Here is a 24,760-nt window from a genome sequence, read left to right as displayed (position 1 = left end):
TCAGATTCATAGTCCCATGCAGTAGAGAGTTAATAAACTTTCATTGCTTTTATTCTTGAATAATTTGAATTTCTTGAAGTCTTGAATGATTGATGAAAATTCGTTAACTGTTAACTGTTAACTGTGATTTCGTTTTTTTTCTTACCAGCCTTATTGTCGATCGAGATTTATTGATGTGTCAAAAATACGATGATAAAAGTGAAAAATTGAATATATTTTTATATGTGTGTTTTTTTAATTCAACAACCTTAAAAAAATGCAAAACGTTAAAGATGGTCGAAATTATCTTTTTAAGTTATTTTTTTTATTTTATTCTGATAATATGTTATCTAAAAGAAACAGTGTTTGTTTTTATATAAGTTTCCATAATTCATGTTTTATGATCGGAAATTTTAAAATTGCAACAAAATTTAAATAATCTTATATATACAAATTTTTAGTAACACCATCACGTAAAACGGACGGTTGATATGAAGTGAAAATTTTGTATACGAGAGTTTTTCGAGAGATAGTTTACATAATAGTTCTCACTTTTTTATGGATGCGGGGCCCCATAGTGCATATATTTTCGGTGCCTCTGAAGCTCAAGGATAACTGAAAAATTGTGAAATTTACCTTCAAACCACGTTCTGGAAAATTCAACTCGAAACTTCGAGCATCTCAAAAATCATAAAATTATGGTTAGTCCAGTTGTCACCGAGAAATAGTAGATAGAAACACGAAATTTGTCCGTTTGAATTTCTTCGCGGTCATTTCACTTGCATCTCCTTTTTTGTTTATGTAACGGAATGTCCCAGCCAAAACTCAGAACATCAACTAGTTAAGCACATAATTGAAATTACAAATTACATACTTATGTTTAAAATAGCAATAGGAACTACGATTACGGTCGATATCTGCATATGAAGTGAAGTAAGAGATTCGTCGTTTACTTAAGAGAGGATTCTAAATCTCAATCGTTTGAACCTTTAAAAATAAAGAAACGGTTCCGAAAAAAAGAAGTACCTAGAGTACCTTAAATGAAGAAACTTTCAAAAAATGCTTAGCAGCAGTCTATGAGTTTTGGGGATTTTCTTCTAATTAATGTTAGAATTTAACATTTACACCTTTAGTGAACTTTTTTAACGGTTTAACGGTAGGTTTGGGCAAAGATACCGTCACTTCAAGATAAAGAAGTGGGCTTTGCCGCGAACATTAATTCTTCTATACGGACTTTCGATGTTCGCAACGCCACCTTAAGAGTTCGGGCAACAAGATTCATGCATCTAGCCATGGTAAACCAATGTGTGTCTTGGAAAAAACAAATCTGCTTTAAAAGTATATACTTCAGAGCCATCTACAATGCTTTAAAATGGTAAAAAATATATTTTGGTTGACCTTTTGGACGAATTATTAACCATATATTGCCATTCGGAAAAAAAATTTGATTTGAATTTGAAATTAAACCGAAACTCTGCTTTTCTAATTTTACTCTGTTCGAGAAGAAAATCATCTATGAATGCTCAATTGGGATTCTTTTTGTTCATAAAATCAATATGTTGAAATTGATACCAACAGTGCGAATACGAAACAACGGTTGCTTTGATAATTTTGTATGTTATTTGACGTTGAAGTTGTTGAATACTCAAACCATTGACCCCCATGGAGGGTGTACAAGCTATTTTTAGTCGCCTGTTATGATACCCCTTTCTCAGAAGGGAGCAGCACTGAGCGTATAGAAAGAATTTTCGATAAGTTACATGGGTCTGGTTTGGGCTAAACTGAGCCTCATCATCATATCAATAGAATTAGAATCATATTTACAAGACCAAAAAAAAAAGTGAACATGATTGACGGAAAAATCTTCTTTTTATTTAAAGTTTTTTTTTATGTAGTTTTATTTAAATATTTTTTTTTCAAAATTTTTTATTTGATTTTTAAATTGATTTTTTTGTTAGAAAAATGCACAGAATTAGTGTCGGTCACATTGAAGTTTTTTAAAAATTAAAAATTTTCTTAAATATGCTATAACTTTTGGGTTCGATTGAAAAAAATATAATTGAAACACTTATTAGTGGTAGAAACCGTTAAATAGAGTTTTTTGGGGACTAATTTTTTTGTTGTTGAGAATCGGGAATTTCGTGAGACCCAAAAAAAGGCGGAAATCAACATATATTTGAATGGCCCATGGAAATCAAACATTAAATGGGGACACAACTCGAACAATTTCAGTGTGATTTTCATAAAATTTATCACGAGTACGAAGAAGTTGAGACCTGTAGAAGAAGTTAAAATTTATTTAGTTAAAAGTCAAACTGGTCAGCCAATTTTTGAAAAAAAAAAAAAATGAGAAATGAAAACAAAAATAATTTCAATTACAAAAATGGGCTATTCTTCTTTTAATGCATCTGGCAAGTTTTCTGAGGCACCACTATCAATTAATTTCATTCATAAGGAATTTTCAGAAAGAGGAATCGCTGACGCTATGGAAAAAAGTTTGTACCTGAGAAGCTGTGTCTGGGTCGAATGCGTAAGTTCAACGTTATCACGGTTTCGGAGAGAAGAAGTTAACTTTACCTGTCGATTGACCAAAACTCGTTCCTACATTATCTCTTATTTTTTAATTTAATATTTTACAAACTGTCCCATCTTAAAAAAAAAATCATGTCTTTCTAACAAAAACCATTCAAAAATTACGATCTGCATGAATCAAGTGTGAGTGATTTTTTTGCGCCTCCTGGAAGTCGTCCGATTAATTTTTTGAGTCGTACCTCCTTCCGGTTAACCGTGTTGTGCTGCTATCAATTTCGTGTGTTCAATTGCTTCCTCCCGAAAACAATCTCTTAATCAGCCTCTTTATTTGTGTCTCTCGGTTCTTATTTCATTTCACATGTGATGTCCCCTCGATCGTTGCGTCGTCGTCGTCGTGATCGTTTCGCTTGCCCATATTCGGCAAACCAAACGTCAAACGTCCGTCCACGTTTTTTTACTTGCTGCAACACGTTTCTACGAATCTCACCCCGAAATTCTCGGCGCTGATTGGTGCGAATTATTTGCTCTGCCAATAGGTCGCTCGTAAAATTGGGCCATGGTTGAGGCCGATCTTGAGCGTGCTGAAGAGCGCGCCGAAGCCGGTGAAGGGTATGTTTCGTTTTTTTACAGAGTTTCCTCGTTTTTTTCTGTTTGTTATTGATGTTTTTTTTTTGTTTTTGTTTCCATGGAAACTAATCCCGAACGAGTTGTGTCGCTTTACTAAAAAAATATAAAAACAAAAAACAATGCTTTTACGTCAATACCAACGGGGAAATGTCAATTGTCAACATTGACTGCTCATCAGTCCCCATTGACAGCGAGGGGGGGAAACAAGCAATGAAAATTGAATCAATTCGATCCGAAGCGCGAGGTTTTGTGACATTTTCTCCACAAATTCCTAACCCAAAGATAAGCCGATGTGAATGATGAAACCTCGAAAAGGTAAATCTGGGCACAGATAACGCAAACGCAACTCAACGGACGACGGCAAAGATTACGATTACGATTCAATTCGGACCGGTAAACACTGAAATAAATGCCTCCCACACACACAAATGGATTGTTTGAAAGTGGAGAAGAAACAAAAAAAAAAAAAAAGAAGATCGTGGGTGGTGAAATTGTCACATTTACAACGGCATCGGTCCAAATTGATTCACTTTTTTTTTAAGTCTAGCTGAATGATATCACAAACGAAAAAAAAAAAACAAAAACAAAACTATTCAACCAAGAAGAGAGTCGGTTGCAACAATTGTTGGTGTTAATCTTTGAAATGAGTATGACTTTTTGTTGCAGTGTTTAACTAATTCAGCCCAATTTTTCAGGATTTGTCAAGGCATAGTGCAGGGAATAATTCGGAATTATATTGTCACCGTTTTCGTTTCGTGAAGAAGCTGAATCGATTAAAATTTGAGCGCTTGATTTTTTTTCTGCTACTAGTGGGAAGAAAATTGATAGCTAGTCTTGGTAAGGCAACAATTGGTCATTTTGTTGCTTCTGGAAGTGGGGGGAATTTTTAAATGCAGCTTCTGCATTTTTAATGCACTTCTCACTACCCTGAAAAATAGCTGCTCATAATTTATCCGGGACCAGCAACTCTCATGATGAATGAAGTTTTAATGGACAAGCTTACTTACCCCTTTGTTTATAGGAAAGTAAAATTTATGTTATTTGATCTGCAACGATTTTCGTTACTATAAATAAAAATTCTCGTTTTGGATACTGAATTTATTGATATTAAAAAAAAATTTCTAATTTCCAAGTCTCCAACTTTGAGAAATTCTATTGTGAAATCAATCTTTATTAAGCAATAAAAAAAATTAATGATTGACTGATCGACTTAGGGAATATTTGATTTTTACAAACGATTGTCTGATTGACCGATTGACTGATTAACTGATTGACTATTGACTGAAGATTGAAAACGACAAATGAACAACTGTAATTGAATGTTGGTTTCCAGAAACAAATCGTGAAATAGTAGTTTTGTTTTGAAACTGAAACTGGAAAAATAGGCTTTCGGAATTTAAAAATAGAAAATTTAAATTCTGAAACTTGTTTGGATTTCCATCGGAATTTAATGATAACATATAAAACTCTGAAAAATAAATTACAGAGTTGAAACTGTGTTGGTTTTGAAAAAAAAAAACACAATTGGTTATTAATAAATATAATAAAATTAAATTGAATGGAATTCGTTAGAAATTAAGCTTTGTTTATACATATATTGTAATCTCAAATTAAGAAAGTGGACAGTACGAAATTAAACTGGAATCTGAATGTTAAATTAATTCAAAAAACAAGTTTTTTTTTAGATTAGATCAAGACTGGAAGCTCAAACTTTCAATCAGAAATTTTCAATTGGAATTTTTCAAAATAAAATGTTGTTTTCAATATAATGAAATTGGATAATACCTGAAAGTTGATAAAAAAAAACTTAACGCGGAACAAAGACTTAGTTTCGGAATTTTAGAACCACAAAAGGGATATTTTAAACTAGAATGACAATTTAAGATTCAAAAAAAGAAGTTATTGAAAGGGAAATAATGAACTTAAATCTGTTGGATTAAATTTAATAAAAGTAGAAACATGGAAAATTGAAAACGGGAAGAGGAAACCCAAAATAGGAAAAGAATTGATACATTAGACTGAGTCGATTTGGGATTATTTTATAATTTCTCAACCTCTGGGATGTCAAAAGCTTCGTTTTGTGTTCAAAACTCATCCATGATTTTTTTGCAGAATTTTTAAGTAACGTTGTGTATGAGTAAATTTGAATTTGTATGTTTACATGGGAAAATTGAATATTTTGTACTGAAAAAATCAACATGATTATTGTTTCTTCTGTGTAACCGGAGTCTGCTAATATTTTTTTGTCTAATAAGTTCGAAGTTAAGGTCTTCGACAAAGTTGTTCGGCGAAAAAATTTTCTTAAGGAATTTTATAAATTGGCCTAAAAACCATTGTTGTTGATTTTCAGTACAAAATATTCAATTTTCCCATACAAACCTAAAAAATCATATTTACTCATGTAAGCGTCATTTAAAAAATTTGTCTATTAATACAATTGGTAATTTCATTTGTTTAATAATTTCGGTATTATAAGTTTAAAATTTTAAAAATAGTAATTCCTTTTGGAAACTCAAAGGAGTAAATTGGGAACGCTGAAACTCAAAGTTGGAACAGATGATTAAAAAAAAGCCACTCAAAAAATAGAAATCTCAGAGTTGGAGCGAAAAAAAAAAACAAACTATTCCATAGTAGAATTTAAAGACCTAAAGAAGATTAGGATAACTTGAAAAACTTGTGTGACTTGAAAACTTGAGGACTATTTTAAATTGAAGAATTTAGGATTTTGGAACTAAAGGTTTGAAAATTGGGAATACCTGAACACTTGAAGGCTTGAAGACTTGAAGACCTGAGAACTTACAAATTTGAACACTTGAAGCCCTAGTATCTTGAAAGCTTGAAGAATCGAAAACCAGTAGACTTGAAATCCAGTAGACTTGAAGATTTAAAGAATTGAAGACTTCAGGTCTTAAAGGTTTCAAGGCTTGAAGACTTGACGACTTGAAAATCAAAATGCTAGAAGCCTTGAAGGCTTGAAAAACTTTAGGGACTGAAAACTTGAAAACCTTGAAGACTTGATAAACTGAAGATTTAAAGACAGGAGATTTTAAAGCAGGAAAGACCCTAAAACTTGAATGCTTGGAGACATTAAGACTTGAATATTTTTTTTTTTTTCAAAAACGATCACACATATAGGATCTAAGCAGAACTACAAGTTTATTTGAAGAAATCGATTGACAAGACTTCAGGGCTTGAGAAACTTGAAGGTTTGAAAAATTCGGAGCAGAAGATTTGAAGGTTCCAAGATTCCAGGGACTTAGACCAATGAGATTTGAGGACTTGAAAACTAGAAGATTTTGAAGGCTTGATAGATCGAAGACATGAAAACCAATAGACTTGAGGATTTGAAGAATTTAAAATTTCAGGACTTGATGACTTGACTAGAAGACGTGAATACCTTGAAGACCTCAAATCTATAGGCTATTCTTGTTTTGACTTGAGGACTTACAGGCTCGAAAGCTTGAAGACTCGAAGGCTTGTAAATGTAAAGTTTGGTAGGACTTCAAAACTTGAGAACTTAAAACCTTGAAAACATAAGATTCAAAAAACATGAAAGATTTGAAAGCTTTTAAGGACGTTAAAACTTGAATGCTTGAAGGCATAAAGACTTGCAAATTGCAATGTTTCAAAAACTTGTGATTTGACTTGAGCATTACAACTCTTTAAAAACTCGAACATTTGTTAATTCAAATTTGTAGTCTTTAAGAAATCTTGAAAATTAGTAGACTTGAAGACCTAAAGAATGGAAGACTTTGAAATTTTGAAATCTCGAAGACCTTAAATTCTGAAGTCTTGAAGATTTGAAGACTTGATAAATTACTTGATAATAAGACTTAAAGTCTTGAGAACTTGAAAACTTGAGGACTTGAAAGTTTGAGGACTTGAAAACTTGAAGGACATGAAGCTTGAAAACTTAAAAAAGGCTTTAAAACCAGTAGACTTGAAGATTTAAAGAATTGAAGACTTCAGGATTTGAAGATTTCAAGGCTTGAAGGCACGAGAACATGAAGACTTGGAGCGGCACGAGAACATGAAGACTCGAAAGCGAAACCTGAAGACTTGAAAACTTTAGAACTGTAAAAGGCTTGAGAACTTGGAGACTTGGGGACTTGAAAACTTGAAAACATGATAGCTTGAAAGCTTTAATACTTAAAAAGGCTTTAAAACCAGTAGACTTGAAGATTTAAAGAATTCAAGACTTCAGGATTTGAAGATTTTAAGGCTTTAAAGGCACGAGGACCTGAACAACTGGAGGGTTGAAGACTTGAAGACTTGAAAACCAAAAGGCTAGAAGCCTTGAAGACTTGAAGTCTCGAAAGCAAAACTTTGAAAACTTTAAAACTATAAACTTGAAACATTGAAGACTAAAAAAAAAATCAAGATTTAAAGAAATAAAGATTTAAAAACAGGAACCCTGAAATTTGGCTGCTTGAAGACATAAAGACTTGAAAACTTGAATGTTTTGAGAAACGAACACACACAAGATCTCAGTGAAACTTCATGTTTCTTTGAAGAGACCTATTTACTAGACTTCAGGACTTGAGAACATTAAGGTTTGAAAACTAGAAGACTTTAAGTCCTGAAGATCTGAAGGTTTCAAGACTGGAAGGCTAAGACAGTAAGACTTGAGAACTTGAAAACGTGAAGATTTGATGGCTTTATAGCTTGAAAGCTTGAAGACTTGAAAATCTGAAGATTTGAAGATTTGAAGACTTCAGGACTTGATGACTTGAAGGCTTCAAGACTTGAAGATGTGAAGACCTTAAAGACCTCAAAACCTTTAGGCTATTCTAATTTTGACTTGAAGACTTACAGACTCGAAAGTTTGAAGACTCAAAGGCTTGAAAATTTAAAGGGTTGACAATTTGACGTTTTGAAGACTTGGAACCTGAAGAACTTGAAACGTTGAAAAACTTAAGATTTGAAGACATGAAGATTTGAAGGTTTTAAGACCTCAAAACTTGAATGCTTAAAGACTTGAAGACTTCAAAATTGAAATGTTGAAAATATTGAAGACTTGAGCATTTGAAGACTACAACACTTGAAAATTTTCTTGAAAAAGATAAGGAGTCTTTAAGAAATGGCAAAAACCAGTGGACTTAAAGACTTATAGAATGGAAGACTTCAGGACTTGAGAACTTGATGTTTTGAAAAATTCGAAAACCTGCAATTCTGAAGACTTGAAGGTTTGAAGACTTGATGACTTAGACAATATGACTTGAAGACTTGGGGACATGAAAATTTGAAGATTTTTGAAGATTGAAATCAGTAGACTTGAAGAATTGAAGACTTCAGAACTTGATGACTTGAAGGCTTCAAGACTTAAAGATGTGAAAACCTTGAAGACCTCAAAACCTTTATACTATCCTAGCCTCGACTTGAAGACTTACAGAATCAAAAGATTGTAGACTAGAAAGCTTGAAATTTTAAAGTTTTTGAAACCTTGAAAAACTGAAGACGTGAGGATTTGAAATTTTTAAGACCTTTAAGTTTTAAGGTCTTGAAGATATGCTTGAAAATATAAAGATTGATTGTAGACTTGAGGATTTGAGGATTCTAACACCTGAAAACTCGAAAATTTTCTTGATTTAGATTTGGAGTCTTTAAGGAATCGCAAAAACCAGTAGACTTGAAGACTTATAGAATGGAAGACTTCAGGACTTGAGAACTTGAAGTTTTGAAAACTCGAAGACCTTCAATTTTGAAGACTTGAAGGTTTGGAGACTTGATGACTTAGCCAATAAGACTTGAGGGCTTGGGGACTTGAAAACTTGAAGGTTTTAAAATCAGTAGACTTGAAGATTTAAAGAATTGATGACTTCAGGACTTGATGACTTGAAGGCTTCAAGATTTGAAGATGTGAAGACCTTGAAGACCTCAATACCTTTAGGCTATTCTAACCTTGACTTGAAGACTTACCGACTCGAAGGCTTGAAGACTCGAAGGCTTGAAAATTTGAAGTTTTGCAGACTTCAAACTTTGAGAACTTGAAAACTTGAAAAACTGAAGATTTGAAGACATGAAGATTTGAAAACTTTAAGCCTTGAATGCTTAAAGAGATAAAGGCTTGAAAATTTGAATGTTTTAAAATTGTAGACTATTTGAAGACTACAACACTTGAAAATTTTCTTGACACACATTTGGAGTTTTTAAGGAAGCGCAAAAACCAGTAGACTTGAAGACTTATAGAATGGAAAACTTCAGGACTTGAGAACTTTAAGTTTTGAAAACTCGAAGACCTTCAATTATGAGGACTTGAAGGTTTGAAGACTTGATGACTTAGACAATATATGACTTGAAGACTTGGAGACTTGATAATTTAAAGACTTTTAAACCTGTAGACTTGAAGATTTGAAGATTTAAAGGCTTCAGGACCTGTTGACTTGAAGACCTAAAAACCATTAGGCTATTCTAGCCTTGAATTGAAGTCTTACAGACTCGAAGCTTGAAGGGTCGAAGGCTTGAAGACTCGAAAACTTGAAAATTTGAAGTTTTGAAGACTTGATACCTTGAGAACTTAAAACTGGTTGAATGTTTGAAGACATAAAGACTTGAAAATTTAAATGTTTTAAAAAATTGTAGACTTGTAGACTCCAATATTTAGAATTACAACACTTAAAAACTCGAAAAGACTTAAGAATAAAAGACTTCGGGACTTATAGCTTTGAAAACTCGAAGACCTTAAATTCTGAAGACTTGAAATTTTGGAGACTTGATGACTTAGGCGATAAGACTTGAAGACTTGAGGACTTGAAAACTTGAAGACTTTAAAATCAGTGGACTTGAAGATATGAAGATTTTCAGGGCTTGATGGCTTGAGGATTTCAAGTCTTAAAAAAGTGAAGTGCTTGAAGACTTCAAAACCCAGACTTAAAAGCTTGAAAAATAAAATATTAAAGATTTAAAAACATAAATATTTGAAAGCTTGGAGATCTTAAGACTTGAATGATTCAAGACATAAGGACTTGGAAATTTGAGTGTTTAAAAATTTAAAGGCTTTAAAATTGGATATTTTAAAATACTACTACAATACTAAAAAACTTGAGAATAAGTTGAACTGGAAATTGCAGGACTTTTGGACATGGAGGTTTGAAAACGTGAAGATCTTAAAACCCGAAGACATGAAGGTTTGAATACTTGAGAACTTAAACTCTCGAGGACCTAAAGACATGAAAATTAATGGCTTAATAGCTTGAATGCTTGAAAACTTGAAAATCGTATGATTTGAAGATTTAAAGATTTGAAGATTTCAGGACTCGATGACATCAAGGTTTCAAGACGTGAATACCTGAAGAACAGAAGGCTTGAAGACTTGAAAACCTAAAGGCTCGAGAAGACCTGAAGACTTGAAATCTGGAAGGCTCGAAGAATCTAAAGCAAGAAACTTGAATATCTGAAAATTTGAAGTTTTGACGACTTGAAAGCTTAAAAACTTGAAGTTCTGTAGACTTGAATGCTTGAAAATATGAAGACTTAAAAACTTTTGAAGACATACAGATTCGAAAGCCTTGAGACATTAAGACGTAAATGTAACTGGAATATTTAAAAATTCAAATACTTGGAGCCTTGAAGGTTTGAAGACTTTAAGACTCAAGAATATTCGATGGCCTTAAAGAATAAAAAACAAAAAAAAAAATAGAGAATTTTACTCGGAGACATGGAGTCTTCATTCAAGTCCTCAAGTTTTGAATTGAGAACTTGAAGACTTGTAAGTGAGCGACTTGAATATCTGAGCTCTTAGAGACTTGAATATTTCAATACATGGCATTAAGGCTTAAAAAATGAAAAGCTAAAGCTTTCAAGTCGTGAAGGTGAATAGAATTCAGAAAAATAAGGCCGGAATTTGGAAGCATTTTTTTCATCAATTCAGTGATAACGATTCATTCCTTTATTATAATAATTTGGTTTACATGATAAAAACAAAATTAAAACCCTAAAGGCTCCAGAAGACTTGAGATCTGGAAGGCTTGAAGACTCGAAAGCAAGAAACTTGAAGATTTGAAAACTTGAAATTTTGAAGTCTTGAAAGCTTGACAAATTTAAGTTCTGTAGACAAGAAACATTGAAAATATGAAGATTTGAAAACCTTTGAAAATATAAAGATTCGAAAGCTTTAAGACCTTAAGACTTAAATGCTTAAACACAAAAAAATTTTACTAGAATATTTAAGAATTTAAAGACTTGGAGCCTTGAAGGTTTGAAGACTTGAAGGCTCTAGGTTGTGAAGCCATCAAGCTTTGAAAACAGAAGATAAATTGTAGAATTTCACTCGGAGACTTGGAGTCTTCAAGTCATCGAGTTTAGAATTGAGAACTTGGAGACTTTAATATTTCAATACATGATATGATGAAGGCTTGAAGACATGAAAAGCTAAAGCTTCATAACTGGATGGTGATTGAAATTCTGAAAAAAAATCTGGAATTTGGGATAAATAATTTTGTATTTATTGAAATTATTTTATCGATTATAACTCTTTTAGTATAATATTTTGGTTTTAAATCATGATGAAAACAAAATTAAAAACCAGTCATTTTTTCTACAGAACGCTAGAAGTTGAATTTTTAATTAATTTTCCTGATTTTCAATCCATAAGCACATCTAAAAAATGTCTTTCTTGAACTACTAGCTTGATAAAACGTCTCTTTATTGAGTTTTAAATATAAATAATAAGGTTAATATCTGAGATTTCGGATATTTTGTTTTAAAATTTCTACTATGTTCCTATTCTTCCAAATATTCTAATTTTATCGTCACTGCATATGTTTCAAATTTTAATCTCTCCAAAACTTATCGGTCTCAAAATTCGATTCTACGATTATGAAAAACCTCAAACTTTCTTTTTTTTCAGATTTCTACAGCAAATATGCTCAATCTTGAGCTCTTACCCATTTATACCATGTAATATAATGCTAAATATAAGGAAAAGTCAGCTAGCTAGAAAGGACAAATTTACTAGTCGATAAGTTTTTGCAGCTTTCTAACCCATTTCCAAGATGATGTGAACTTTGCTAACCCATTGTTTTTCTTTTTTCAAATGTGTGCTCCCATTGTTGTTTATGCCTGAACAAAAAAATAACCTAACCCACAAAAAACACGGGTGTAAACAAACGCCAATGGATCGAAAATGACGTCGATGACAACACTTCTACATCAACAAATCGAAACAAAAACAAAACAAACAAATCTGCTAACACTGGCCTGCTCGCGAATTGTTGTTGTACTACTACCATCAACAAAACTGTTGGTTTGCGAATGTTTGTGTGTGTGCGCTTTCGAGAGAGTAGGTGGCTCGGAAATTGGTCCTCATGGAACAGGATCTGGAACGGTCCGAGGAGAAGGTCGAAATGAACGAAAGGTTTGATATGATGCTTTTTGTTTTTTTTTTTTTCTAAAATTTGCACTTATTTCTACTGACACAAATTTTTCTAGAAAATAAACGAACGTTGAACGAAGAAAACACATTTTGAAGTTTTTGTCAAAATGTGTTTTTCTCATTCATCGGTGTATCAACATTTTGAGTAAATACTAATAATTTATTCCATTTTTTTCATGACCATCCGAAATACGCGAATGTTTCTACAAAATTATTGAAAATCGATTCAACCACCTGCAGCAAGATTGTCGAGCTTGAGGAAGAACTGCGAGTTGTCGGCAACAACCTGAAGTCCCTGGAAGTCTCGGAAGAGAAGGTAATGCAATGCGAATGCAATGCTTTTAGACAGAAGTACTGGGAATTTCCCACAGTGGAAATTTTATTCAACCTCTATTTATCACAGTGGGTGCTTAGTTGGAATACTTTGTTTGTCGTTTCCTTTTGGTTTCACAAAAGTCTATTTTCTTAGATACATGTTAAAAATCGGCTTTCCAACTAAGCACCAAACAGGATTACTCATTCGCTACAAGGACACTGAAAAAAATCGTCACCTACGTTTCACAAAACAAGACTTACAAAAATGACGAACGACATTTTGATTGTTTATTTTATTCGAATGTGCTTGTTTATTCTTATTTCATTTTCTGACTACGTTAATTGTTAATCAATACAATAATACCATCAGGCCAACCAACGCGAGGAGGAGTACAAGAACCAAATCAAGACTCTGACCACCCGTCTAAAGGAGGTACTGCACACTTTCTGTCCGAAATCCTTTAGTGGTTTCGACTTGCTTCGCGCGAATGCGTGTTATTGTTTTACCTCAGTGTGCATTCCTCTAACCACAAAACTCAATCAGTGACAGAGAAAGGATTGTTGTTTACCACTAAAACATTGACAGATAGACGACTTTATGTGTTGACGTAAACACTTTTTTTTTCTGTATAACAGTTTAAACCCCAAGAGTGTGTTTGTTGACATTTTCTAACAACTAATCGAATGATTTCTTCTTTGATTTTTTCCATGTTCCTTTTATGGTTACATAAAATTTTAATCAATCGATCAACGGAATTTCGATCGCCGCTAACATTTGTCGTTTGACGTGCGTGCGGTTGTTTGTTTTTGCCACGGCCAAATAACCCTCGTATAACTGCCATTGCAAATTGCTAAATGTAACACCTCGTTCTACGGATTCGAATCGAACAAAATCGATATCGGACGATCTGAATTGTTTACAAACAATAACAAAACCCACTCAGGCAACGCAACGGGAGGAAACCTACGGTGGACAAGTTCGGGTACTGGACCAGCGTTTGAAGGAGGTATTTTGGATTTCAGTCGCTTTCGAAGCGCATCTCGAGTAGCTCGAAACACTGAAACAAATTCAATGTTTCAGTGTTGCCAACTTTATTTTCGTTTTTGTAACTTATTGTTGATGATGACGCACAAACTTGGTAGTAGATCAGGTTGCATCCTCGAAAGCTATCTGTGTAATTGGGAACCGGGAAATCGCATACATTATATTTATACATAGTATTCGTGTTCTTCATTCTCTCTATTTATCGGTTTTTCTGTAGGCTTTTGTTTGTATATATGTGTGTATTCAAATGTGTGTTATGAAAAGTTGTCATCCCACGAGTAGTTTTTTCACAGTGTTTTTCAGTTCGAAATATTCAGTTCAATGATCCTTTTTTCTCATAAATTCCTCAACTATTTCGCAAAAATTGTGTTATTTGCGTTTCGAAATCATAAAATACTCAAACGGCCTTCGCAATCGTTGGCGCTGCATTCGATTAAACGATGGGGAGTAGCAGCGACTCGATTTTTCTTATCAGATGGTTAAAAATAACACAATCCGCGAGTGGCAGTCAGCACTACTGTGTCCGATATCTTATCTCCGACAAGAGGTGTCTCGTGTAGTTTTTTCTTTTATGTTTTCTCATGCTTACCTTATATGAGTTAAAAAAAAAAAAAAGAAATGGGAACGGATAAATGTAAGGATTGATTCGCTGTAGAATTTCAACAGGTTTAGTTGTAACTTGGGAGATCATTTTTCTCCGTGTAAGCCAAATGTTTCGTGAACATGAGAAAACTTAAATAGTTTCACGATTTCTTGAATTTTGTTCTTTTTATTGAAGTTTTACCCCCAAAAGTGATAATTTTAAACAACAAGCATTTGTTTTTCTTTACAAGCAACTTATCTTCTTAGTGTAAAACAACTCGAAAATTCCGCGTGAAACTGCTCGAATTAAAAAAAAACTAGACTGATTGACTTAACGGACGCTCTTCAGCACTTCCAGCGAATTTTTAACCTTTCCAGAAAAAATTTGGTTCCAAACAAATTAAAAAAAAAACTTTTCACACAAAAATAACTTTTATTCCACTTTTTATGTAACTGTTTGGATTGGAACCAAACCGTGTTCCCAAATTGAATCGAAACACCGACACTGGTAAAATCGAACAAACCGCGCCTGATTTTGCGTGTACTCTAAAATAGGCAATGGCATCGCGCGATTCGGTTGAGGACAAGATCCACCAAATGAACGACAAGTTGAACAATGTAAGTGTAAATAGTAGATTAGTGTAAACAAAAAGTGGACGGTTGGATGCACAATTATTGCGTCAGATGGCGTTCTATCGCCAGTTAACAACTTCGAAATTATCGGTATTAGGCTAACACTTGGGATTCTTTCGGTTCTGGGATATCCATAAACTACGTAATGATAAGTGTAAACTGAATGTCTCTTTTAAGTTGAATACTTAATCATTTTTTTTAAACTACTAACACTTCAGGAATGGTACCAGGTTAGGTCTTAGAAAATTTTGTTAACTTATTCAGAGATGATTTTTTATGGAAAAGTTACTCTCAGCTCAACATGATTTTCCTACGTTCCGGCACTTAGACTACAGAAGAAACACGAATATTCTTGAAAAAACTGTTGCAAAACCTATTTTTGACGGTCGCCAATGAAAGAGAAGAGTGCGTTTTTTTTTTCTATCGCTGTTCTTTGATAACAAAATTTGAACGACCGCTTTTGCTAATTTTTTTTTTTCAGGAATTACTGAACGTAGTATTTCAATTCACGCTAAATTTACTTTCTGTGAATTAGAACAACATTTTTGTGAGGGTCAACTTAGTTGAAGCTCTAGGACAGCAAACATTTTAGTATTAATGCAGGATTGAACAGCCTAGTCTTGCAATTCTTAATTTTCAACGTAGCATATCAACTCGCCTTCCAAATTCAAGCTTTCCTCTCTAGTCGTTTGAATTTTTAATCGATACGTTCTGGCTGTCCTCTCAAATCACTTTTCAATTTCAAACTGTACTCTCAAGTCGTTTGAAATTTCTATCGATACGTTCTGGCTGTCCTCTCAACTCGCCTTCCAATTTCAAGCTGTCCTCTCAACTCACTTGAAAATACTAATGATACGTTCGAGCTGTCCTCTCACCCCCCCTCCAAATTCAAGCCGCCCTCTCAAGTCGTTTGAAATTTGTATCGATACGTTCAGGCTGTCTTCTCGACTCATCTTCCATATTCAAGTTGTCTCTCAACTCACATGATTATTCTAATGATACGTTCGGGCTGTACTCTCAACTCGTTCTTAAATTGTTGCTGCCCTCTCAACTCGTTTGAAATTTCTATCCATACGTTCTGGTTGTCCTCTCAACTCGCCTTCCAAATTCAAGATGTCCTCTCAACTCACTTGAAATTTCTATCGATACGTTCTAGCTGTCCTCACAACTCACTTTTCAATTTCAAGCTGTAATCTCAAGTCGTTTGAAATTTCTATCGATACGTTCTGGCTGTCCTCTCAACTCGCCTTCCAATTTCAAGCTGTTCTCTCAACTCACTTGAAAATTTTAATGATACGTTTGGGCTGTCCTCTCAACTCGTTTTTGAATTTTAAGCTGCCCTCTCAAGTCGTTTGAAATTTCTATCGATACGTTCTGGCTGTTCTCTCAACTCGCCTTTCGATTTCAAGCTGTCCTCTCCACTCACTTGAAAATTCTATTGATATGTTCGGGCTGTCCTCTCAACTCGTTCTTTAATTTTAAGCTGCCCTCTCTAGAAATTTCTACCGAGACGTTCTGTCTGTCCTCTAAACTTCTAAATCAAACTTTGATGGGCGACTAAACGAGTCTCGTGTGACAGTATCGATTTACAACTAAGCCCGAAAGCTCGAAATCTCATCTCAGCTTCACAATTCTACCACTGATCTCACTGATATGACACTTAGAAAAATCCGATCATTTTATGTAAAATTTTGCCACCTATTGACGGTATTGCGAATCTTTCAAAATTTGTCAAAAAAATCCGTGTAGAAAAAATGAACCAGTGTAGTCCGATTGTATCGTCGAAATTACCTATTTTCCCTTGAAAGTTGGGTAGCACTTTCCAACTGGGATAGTATTTCATCTTCAATCGAAATTGCGTACTGCTAAAAAATTTTCCAAATTTTTTTTCAAAAAATTCTTGTTTATAATAAGTGAGTCTCGAATATTGAATTTAATAAAGTTAGATAAGGCTAGAGATTGAAGAAAATATGCCGGGATTTAGCAAAGTTGTAAGATTAATTAGCCTGGATTTGCGTTTTGGACTTAAATGAGAAGGACTTTCCATATTCGAAACATTAAACTCAAACCATTTTTCAGACTTGGATTTGAAGTTTTATCCTGGTGGTCAGTGGTGATTAAACTACAGGTTTTAAAAAAAATCTTACTTGTTGATAATAAGTAAGTCTCAAATATGGAATTCAATAAAGTTAGACTAAGCTTGCCAGATTGCCCAGATTTGGCCCAGATTTTTTCACTTTATTTGCAAAATAAAACAAAAAATCTAATAAATTGTCATCAGAATTATGAATTTTGTAACTAGGACACATGTTTTTAACAAATTTTGTCAAAATAAACTTGAACGATGTTTTGGGAAGCCTATTTAATGATTCCGTATTGGTTGATGTGTTTGAATAATTTTTTTTTCAAGTGTTCGAGTGTTCTTTTTTTGATTTTAATGGAATAAATCTGAAATACGCCCGGATTTAGCAAAGTTGTAAAACAGAATAAGGTTGCCAGATTGTCCAGTTTTATCCGGGTTTGCCCGGATATTTAATACGAAATTAGTGAACAGTCCGGGCCGGCCCGGCTGCCTGGATTTCATTGAAATATGCCCTGATTTATTCACTTTATTTGGCAAATCAAACAAAAAAAAATGTTGTAAAAAAACAATAACTATTACTCCAAATCGATTTTTTTTGATTATGATGAAAAAATGGGTTTTCATTTTTTTTTCTTGATTCTTGTTGAGTAATTTCTGAGTTTTGACCAAATTTGCCCGGAAATTGCCCGGATTTTCGGCAATTTTAAAAACAAATGTCCGGAATTCGCTCTGTTTTTCATATAAAATTGGCCGGAGTTGCCCGTATATGTGTTGAAAAAAGTCTGACAACCATAAGATAGAATAGCCTAGATTTAAATTTCAGACTTAAATAAGAAGAATTTTCCACTTGAAATTCAAACAATTTTCCAGACTTGGATTTGAAGTTCTATCCTTAATTCTTATGCAGAATTGAAACATAAAAAAAAATCATGATGGTTTCACGAATAAATAATTTAAAAAAAAATCATATTGAGAACCATAAATTCAGAATTCAAATAAGAGATATCTGATATAAATTTTTCATTTTGTTTCCATATTCTAAACTTGAAATTCAACCCATTTTTAAGACTTGGATTTGAAGGTTTTATCCTCAATTGTCAAGTAGAGTTGAAACATAAAAAAGTTTCATGATGGCTTCATGAAAAAAATAATTTCTGATACAAATTTCGCATTTTGTTTATAATTCATAGCATTTCTTATCTGGAATTTATATTTTGATTTTGATTTAAGGTTAAAAATGCAGAATTCCGTCTGAAAATAAAGAATGAAAGTCTGCTCGAACTTATGTTTTATAATCAAAATTAACACATCAATGTGAAAATTTTATTAATAGGAGATCGAAGTTTTAAAATTTTAACACTGGATTCAAAAATTGAAATTTTATATTCAACAAGGGTTAGTTTGCAAACACTTATCTCGTAAAAATCGCAAATACCAAATAAGATCTGAGTCCATTCCAAAATGTTTGTTTTCTTATAAAATCTAGATTTAAATTTTTTAAAACTGTATACACAGGATTTTAAAAAATTTATGATAATTTTGTATTGATTAAAGAATTTGTACTTAGGAGAAATTCTACTGAAAATATATATATTGGTTTGTTGTTTAACATTATTTATATTGCCGAATCTTCAGTACCAAATTTCAAACAAAAATCTTAAATTTTAATCAAGTTTTCAAAAGAACAAAATGAATGTTATTCGAACCATTAACGTTTTTTTTAAAATAATTATACGTTTTCGTCATCGCTTGAAATTGTTATGCTTGTGGTTAAAAAGTATTAGCTTACTGCTTAGTAATTCATGTAAATGCAAAAAGTTTAATTCTCGCATACTTTCATTACGTCATATGAAACCTCTTAAAAATCATAGAAAACTGTTGCAAAGATTATCAAAACAACTTTAAAATTTGTATTTTACATAGAGAATATGTTGTCCAGATTACAAATATTCTAAATGGAAAAAAGTTGCGATTACACTAGGTTATTTCTATTTTTGTTTTTTTTTTTTTTGTAATAAAACTCACGCGAAAATTGAAGCTTTCAAAATCTCTCATTTGTGTTTGAAGCTTCATAAAAAATTGGCAATTGCTAGGACTTATTTCAGAAAGTTATTATTTAAAATATATAACTATTAATGTTAAATAACTTTTATCTGAAGATAGTATCTACTCATTTGCTTCCCCTTTCTTCGTGTATGCATTTTTCAAGCAAAAATGTTATGGGAAAAATTGTTACAAAAGCCCTCTTCCTACGGCTCTGGTTATACCTATTATTGTCAAAACTCGCAAACAAATTTTATTTGTGTTTTAGGTTTCAAAAAAAAAATACCGTGTTTATGTTGATAGCACTTGCTTAAAAAAAAAGTTCGGGTTGGAACGCAAAAACAAAATTTATAACACCTATAATTTTTGGCTTTTATTACAAAAAATAGCTCCCCCTGTTAAAAATGTCAAAGATCGATTTGACAGAGATCGATCTTTAAGGGCCGACTTTTAGTTGGATACATCCTAAGACCGTTCACCTGGATTGATTTTTTTCTGAAGATCCTGAGCCAATTTCTGACGGTCGCCATAGAACCAAAACACCCTCCCTATAAATAACATGGCATTCTTCATCACAAGCACCAAGTGACCATCGATTCCATTTTCAGTCATCGTGCAGAGGTTGAGACAGTGTTATTATAAATGCTACAAAATATCAAAAGCCTCAGCATTTTTAGGAAAGAGGGCTGCATGCTAATAAAAATCATAACTTAATTGCAAAATGTTTCTGAAATTTTCCTTGTATTGTAGAGTAAAAAAAAATAATGTTATACTGTTAAATTAAGGTTTGGGAAAAAGTTTTTGAAGAGAATTGAATTGACGAAATCCAGGCTTTCTTCAAAAAAATCCGGACAACCAGGCCAGGCAAGACTGTTTTAAAATTGTTTATAAATTTTACGGGCAGGTCCGGATAAAACAGAGCAATTTGGCAAGAGAGAGTCTTCTACTCTCATGATCGTGATTGATGTTTTTAGAACTAAGGATTAGTCGATCTTGGATCAAGCTTTGGTAAAGCTTAGTTCTTTTAGAAATGGGACACTTTGTTTTGCTAATAGCTCGTTTACTAGTGATCGGATATTCAAAATTTTGACAGCATTTGCTGCCTGTGAAAAGTACTATCCGACCTATTTTTCTCAAAATTTTAAATTAATGTGTTTTTGAGATATTTACGATGCAAGAGAAAATGGAAAAAATAATTTTGCACAGTTTCCTTCAAAATCCATCGTCATCAAATTGATAGCTGATAAAACCGTTGATTATTCAAAGAATTACTTTGTGTGAGTGGTGGAAAAGTATGCAAACACTGTCAAAAATGTCCACAAAATTCAAATCCAGCATTGAAGTGGAGCACATGAACGGCAAGTACGGTTAAGGGTCATCTGAGAAGTCAAGTCTCATTAGCAGCATTTTTTATTTGGAATAAGCGCAAAGCTTAGGGTGGATCGCTGAAATGTCCTAAAAAAAATTCTCCGATAAGCTGAAAGTGTTACCTAGTAATGAGTCATTCAAACCCAACCTTAAACAACAAATTTTTGCTAGTTCCAGAGCTCGGCCGGTAAGCTGTATAACCGGTACCGAGGCAACGGGATAGTTGATTTCTAATGCATAACAAAACTTATGAAATACCCAATTTTCAAACAAATTCCTGCGTTTGAATCCTATACCATGTCTGCTCGTGGCAAGGTCCCTAGCATATTAAAGTATGTAATTGCTGGTTGTTTTGTATAAAATATAATGATTTGCCAAAATACTGCACCTGTTGAAAAAAGCAACAATTTGCAAAAAGAAAACGTTGGTTTTCGCTGTTTTTAGAAGCCTTGAAAGAGTACTCTTGTATGTACTCTTCGCAACCAACGATCTAGACTAACCGATTATACTTTAAGTTCAATCTCATGATGGTTTTACTTCGTTATTGTCTGATTTTGCCAGCAGAAATTCTACGTAAAACGCTTTAAAGTGGCTCGAAAATAACCAAGTTTTGTTAATTTGGAAACTGCTGTATCCACTTAATTGCACTCAGTTTCATTCAAAAGAGAAATATTGGACCGAAAAGTAGCAGAAATTGAAGGAGGAGGATGTAGCAATTTAAAATTCAGATTAGACGAAGTATAAGTTTGGAAAACTGATCAATATCATGAATGAAAAAAGTGTGCGCTGGCCGATGGGAGGTACCAAGAGTAAAGTAGATTTTTTTTTTACAAAAAACTATAAATATTTTTTTCAAATTTTTTCATGAATGACCATAAAATTACCTTCATTTGCTTCATAGAAAGTATTTAGGTCAAACGAACGGTTATCGAGATACACGCATTCGTAACTGTCCCATTTCTAAAAGAACTAAGCTTTAGATCAATCTTATAAACTCAGATCTTCCTTTTTGGATCTATTCTTTAGCCGTTAGATCGGTTTATTTTCGATAGAATCTTTTCGATATTTTTATTCTCTTGGCAAGGCTGAAATATTTAGTTCAAATTTGGGTACCGATTTAATACCAAACAGTGCCATCAAGTCGATATCGGTACTCAAAATAAGATAGCTTTTTGTGGAATTTTTGTCTGCAGATTTCGATACATTGAGTACCTCATATTCATCTTTGAAACTTGGTGTCCTTTTTTGCTTTTATTACAAAAAAATAGCTGTTCCTGTTAAAAAGGTTAAGGATCAGTCAAACACAGATCGATCTCTTCCTGAAGATCCTGAGTCAATTTCTGACGGTCGGCATAGAACCAAAACACTACCCTTTGAATAATATGGCACTCTTCCTCACAAGCACTAAGCGACCATCGACCATGCTATAAAATACTAAAAAAGCTCAGCATTTTTGAGAAAGAGAACTGTATGCATATAAAAATAAGAACTTCACTGCTAAATGTTTCTGAAAATTTTCCTTGTATTGTGGAGTAAAAAAATTAACTTCATACACTACCGTGAAATTAAGGTTTGGGAAAGAGTTTTTGATGAGAATTTAATTGGTATAAAATCCGATTAGAAAATCTTTCAGATAGATAGAGATTTAATAGACAGTTATCTTAAAAACAAAAGTTGACAAGAAATTGTTAAATTGTAAACAAATTCATTGTCTTAGCGCCTAGTAAAAGAATATTTTTGAAAAAAGGTTTTGCTTATAAAATAAAAAAAAACAACGCAAGGCAAAGATGTTTTGTTTGTTGTGTTCTACCCAAGTTTTCAAAAAAAAAAAACAAATTATGGAAAAAAATGGGGAATCTGGACTTGTAGTGATAATATATTATTAAAATTTTAGGTAAGTTAGATTTAAACTTTTCCTAGATACCGTATAAGCTTTCACTTAGTGCTAGCTAATACATTAGACTTAGTCGATTTGGGGTCAGTTTTGAATTTCTCAAACCCTGAGGTCTAAAAATCTTCGTTTTGGTTCAAAACTCATCCATGATTTTTTGCAGAATTTTTAGGTAACGTTTACATGAGTAAATTTGAACTTTTAGGTTTGTTTTTTGTGGCTTCGAGCTTGCTAACGGTTTTTGTGCCAATTGATAAATTCTCTACAGGAAATTTGTCGCTGCACAACTTTGTCGAAGACCGTAACTTCGTATCTTATTGGACAAAAAAATTATTACGTGTTTAACAAAGGTATGTCTTTTGGCATTGAAAAACAATAAATTCAATTGACATTACTGCTTAGTGCCTAGCGATGTATTGTGTGACTACTTTTCATGCAATACTTTACGAGGAACATGCAGTGATGCCAATTGAACTTATGTTTTATCAATGCCAAAAGACATACCCCTGTTAAACAGCTAATAACTTAAAAATTCTGCAAAAAATTACGGATTTTGAATCAAAACGAAGTTTTTTAGATTTTTTTTCATGGCGAATCCTTTCATATAAAGAATCGCAGGATGGGATCAGATGAAAACTTTATTTTTCTCTTAAGGTTGCCAAAATCACAGAAAAATTTCACAGAATTTTGAGCAAATTTCTATCACAAACACTGTGCCACAGATCACAGATGTTTGAAATTTTGCACAGATTTTCGTTATTTTGTGAGTTTTTTCAAAATAATACATTTTTGAGTGAACTATGAAACTTGGAACTCCCACACTATTTCGTGGAAATTTTATGAGATTTTGTAATTTTATTTGATTTTCACAACTGAATTGTTATATTTGACGTGACTTTTCAATGTACTTATTAGCGAAAAAGTCATAGAAAGCGATCACAAATTTTTTGGGTAAAACACAGAAAAATCAGAATTTATTTAGTCAAAAAATACGGATTATTTTTTCGGCAACCTTACATCCATCATCGATTTTCTAGCTCTTCGTATCAAGCCCTTTCACCCTGTTCAAAGAAAATGTAAATTTTAGATCGAGAAAATTGATATTTTTGACTCTGCTTGTGACGTAGTTTATGGATCTGTCTGGGTAAATTTTCTTCAAAATTTGGGTCTAAAGTGACTAAACTTTTTATTGGGTAGAATATAAGATAAAATACCAAATCAAAAAGTTCTTGGTTGCCCTCAGATATAGTTTCTCATCATAAACAGCACTTCATACGCGATACACAATGAGCTCAGTTACGCTTAGTTTAATCTGGTTTAGCATATTATAACGTTTAAAAGTCTAGGGAGGGAAAGTTTTAAAAACCTTAAGTCTCAGATTTTTTTTTTTAAATTTTGAAGCTATTTTGAGTCTGGCATATTTTTAAACATTATTTTAATTTTTTTAAACTGTTGTTCTAGTGGGCAAATCATAGTTTTTTTTTCTTCAAAATTAGCTTTAAGATGTTTGTGTAATTTGTATCCATTATTCTTAATTTATACAATTTGTTATACTGTTCGGTAAAGGGCTTTTTGTATTCCTATCTTCAGTTCAAGGTAAGCGGATAGCTGTTGTTGTGTCTTAACTGTTTTATTTACTTTGGTTTTAGTGTATTTATTAAAGTTTCGTTTTTACAGTCTAGCGTTTTATAACCTCACACCAAAATTCCGCATGAGCTAGTCAGTTTCTTAGTTTTAAGTTGTGCGCTTCAGCTCATTTTTAAATACGTAAATAAATTCAAAGGTTGTCTTCCATTTTTTTTTTCAAATTAGGACACCGATGAGTTTATTTACTGTTTTTTTCCGAAACAATCAATTCCTCTCAACTAATGACAACTGTTTTTTTCTATTTCCTCAACATTCGTTAATTTCTTCCGAAAATCACATCGAATTGCGCCATCATGAAATCCGCTCTCGATAGGCTGAAGCTCGTGCTGAATTCGCTGAACGTTCCGTTCAGAAGTTGCAGAAGGAAGTCGACAGACTCGAAGGTAAGTTTTTCGTATTCTACTACCGTATTTACTTCAGAGTGGCAAGTGGCCACTCTTTGTCCTGTAAAATAGTTTTAAGTAACTAATTTGAACAGAAAAAAACAGTGCTAAATTAATCGATCAAGAGTTGTTTGGATCCCAAAAAAAACTTCAAAATTGAGTACCAAAACTTTGAGAGTGTACCTCCGGAATGTTCCTGTATTAGAAAATTCAATACTGCTAGAAAATTTCTACAGGACATTTTAATTAAGCTAGATTA

General features: G+C 32.9%; 1 protein-coding gene across 9 annotated transcripts in view; it reads left to right on the top strand.

The window, feature by feature from the left end:
* The first annotated feature begins 3,045 nt into the window (after positions 1-3,045).
* LOC129759630 (tropomyosin-like) overlaps positions 3,046-24,760 on the top strand; it is a 35,064-nt gene continuing 13,349 nt past the window's right edge. For 2 of the 9 annotated variants that reach the window (XM_055757125.1, XM_055757131.1), the window contains exons 1-4: positions 3,046-3,120; positions 12,752-12,827; positions 15,009-15,071; positions 24,432-24,501. In XM_055757125.1, the coding sequence (XP_055613100.1) occupies positions 3,068-3,120; positions 12,752-12,827; positions 15,009-15,071; positions 24,432-24,501 (262 nt within the window). In that variant the 5' untranslated portion in view covers positions 3,046-3,067. Of the gene's footprint in view, positions 3,121-12,356; positions 12,494-12,751; positions 12,828-13,196; positions 13,260-13,770; positions 13,834-15,008; positions 15,072-24,431; positions 24,502-24,760 lie in introns of those variants that run through there. The other 7 variants (XM_055757126.1, XM_055757132.1, XM_055757124.1 and 4 more) reach the window with 5 other exon arrangements.

The sequence above is a fragment of the Uranotaenia lowii genome, unplaced genomic scaffold, assembly GCF_029784155.1.
Source record: "Uranotaenia lowii strain MFRU-FL unplaced genomic scaffold, ASM2978415v1 HiC_scaffold_216, whole genome shotgun sequence".
Taxonomy (NCBI): Eukaryota; Metazoa; Arthropoda; class Insecta; order Diptera; family Culicidae; genus Uranotaenia; species Uranotaenia lowii.
This window is presented reverse-complemented; position numbering and strand designations above follow the sequence as displayed.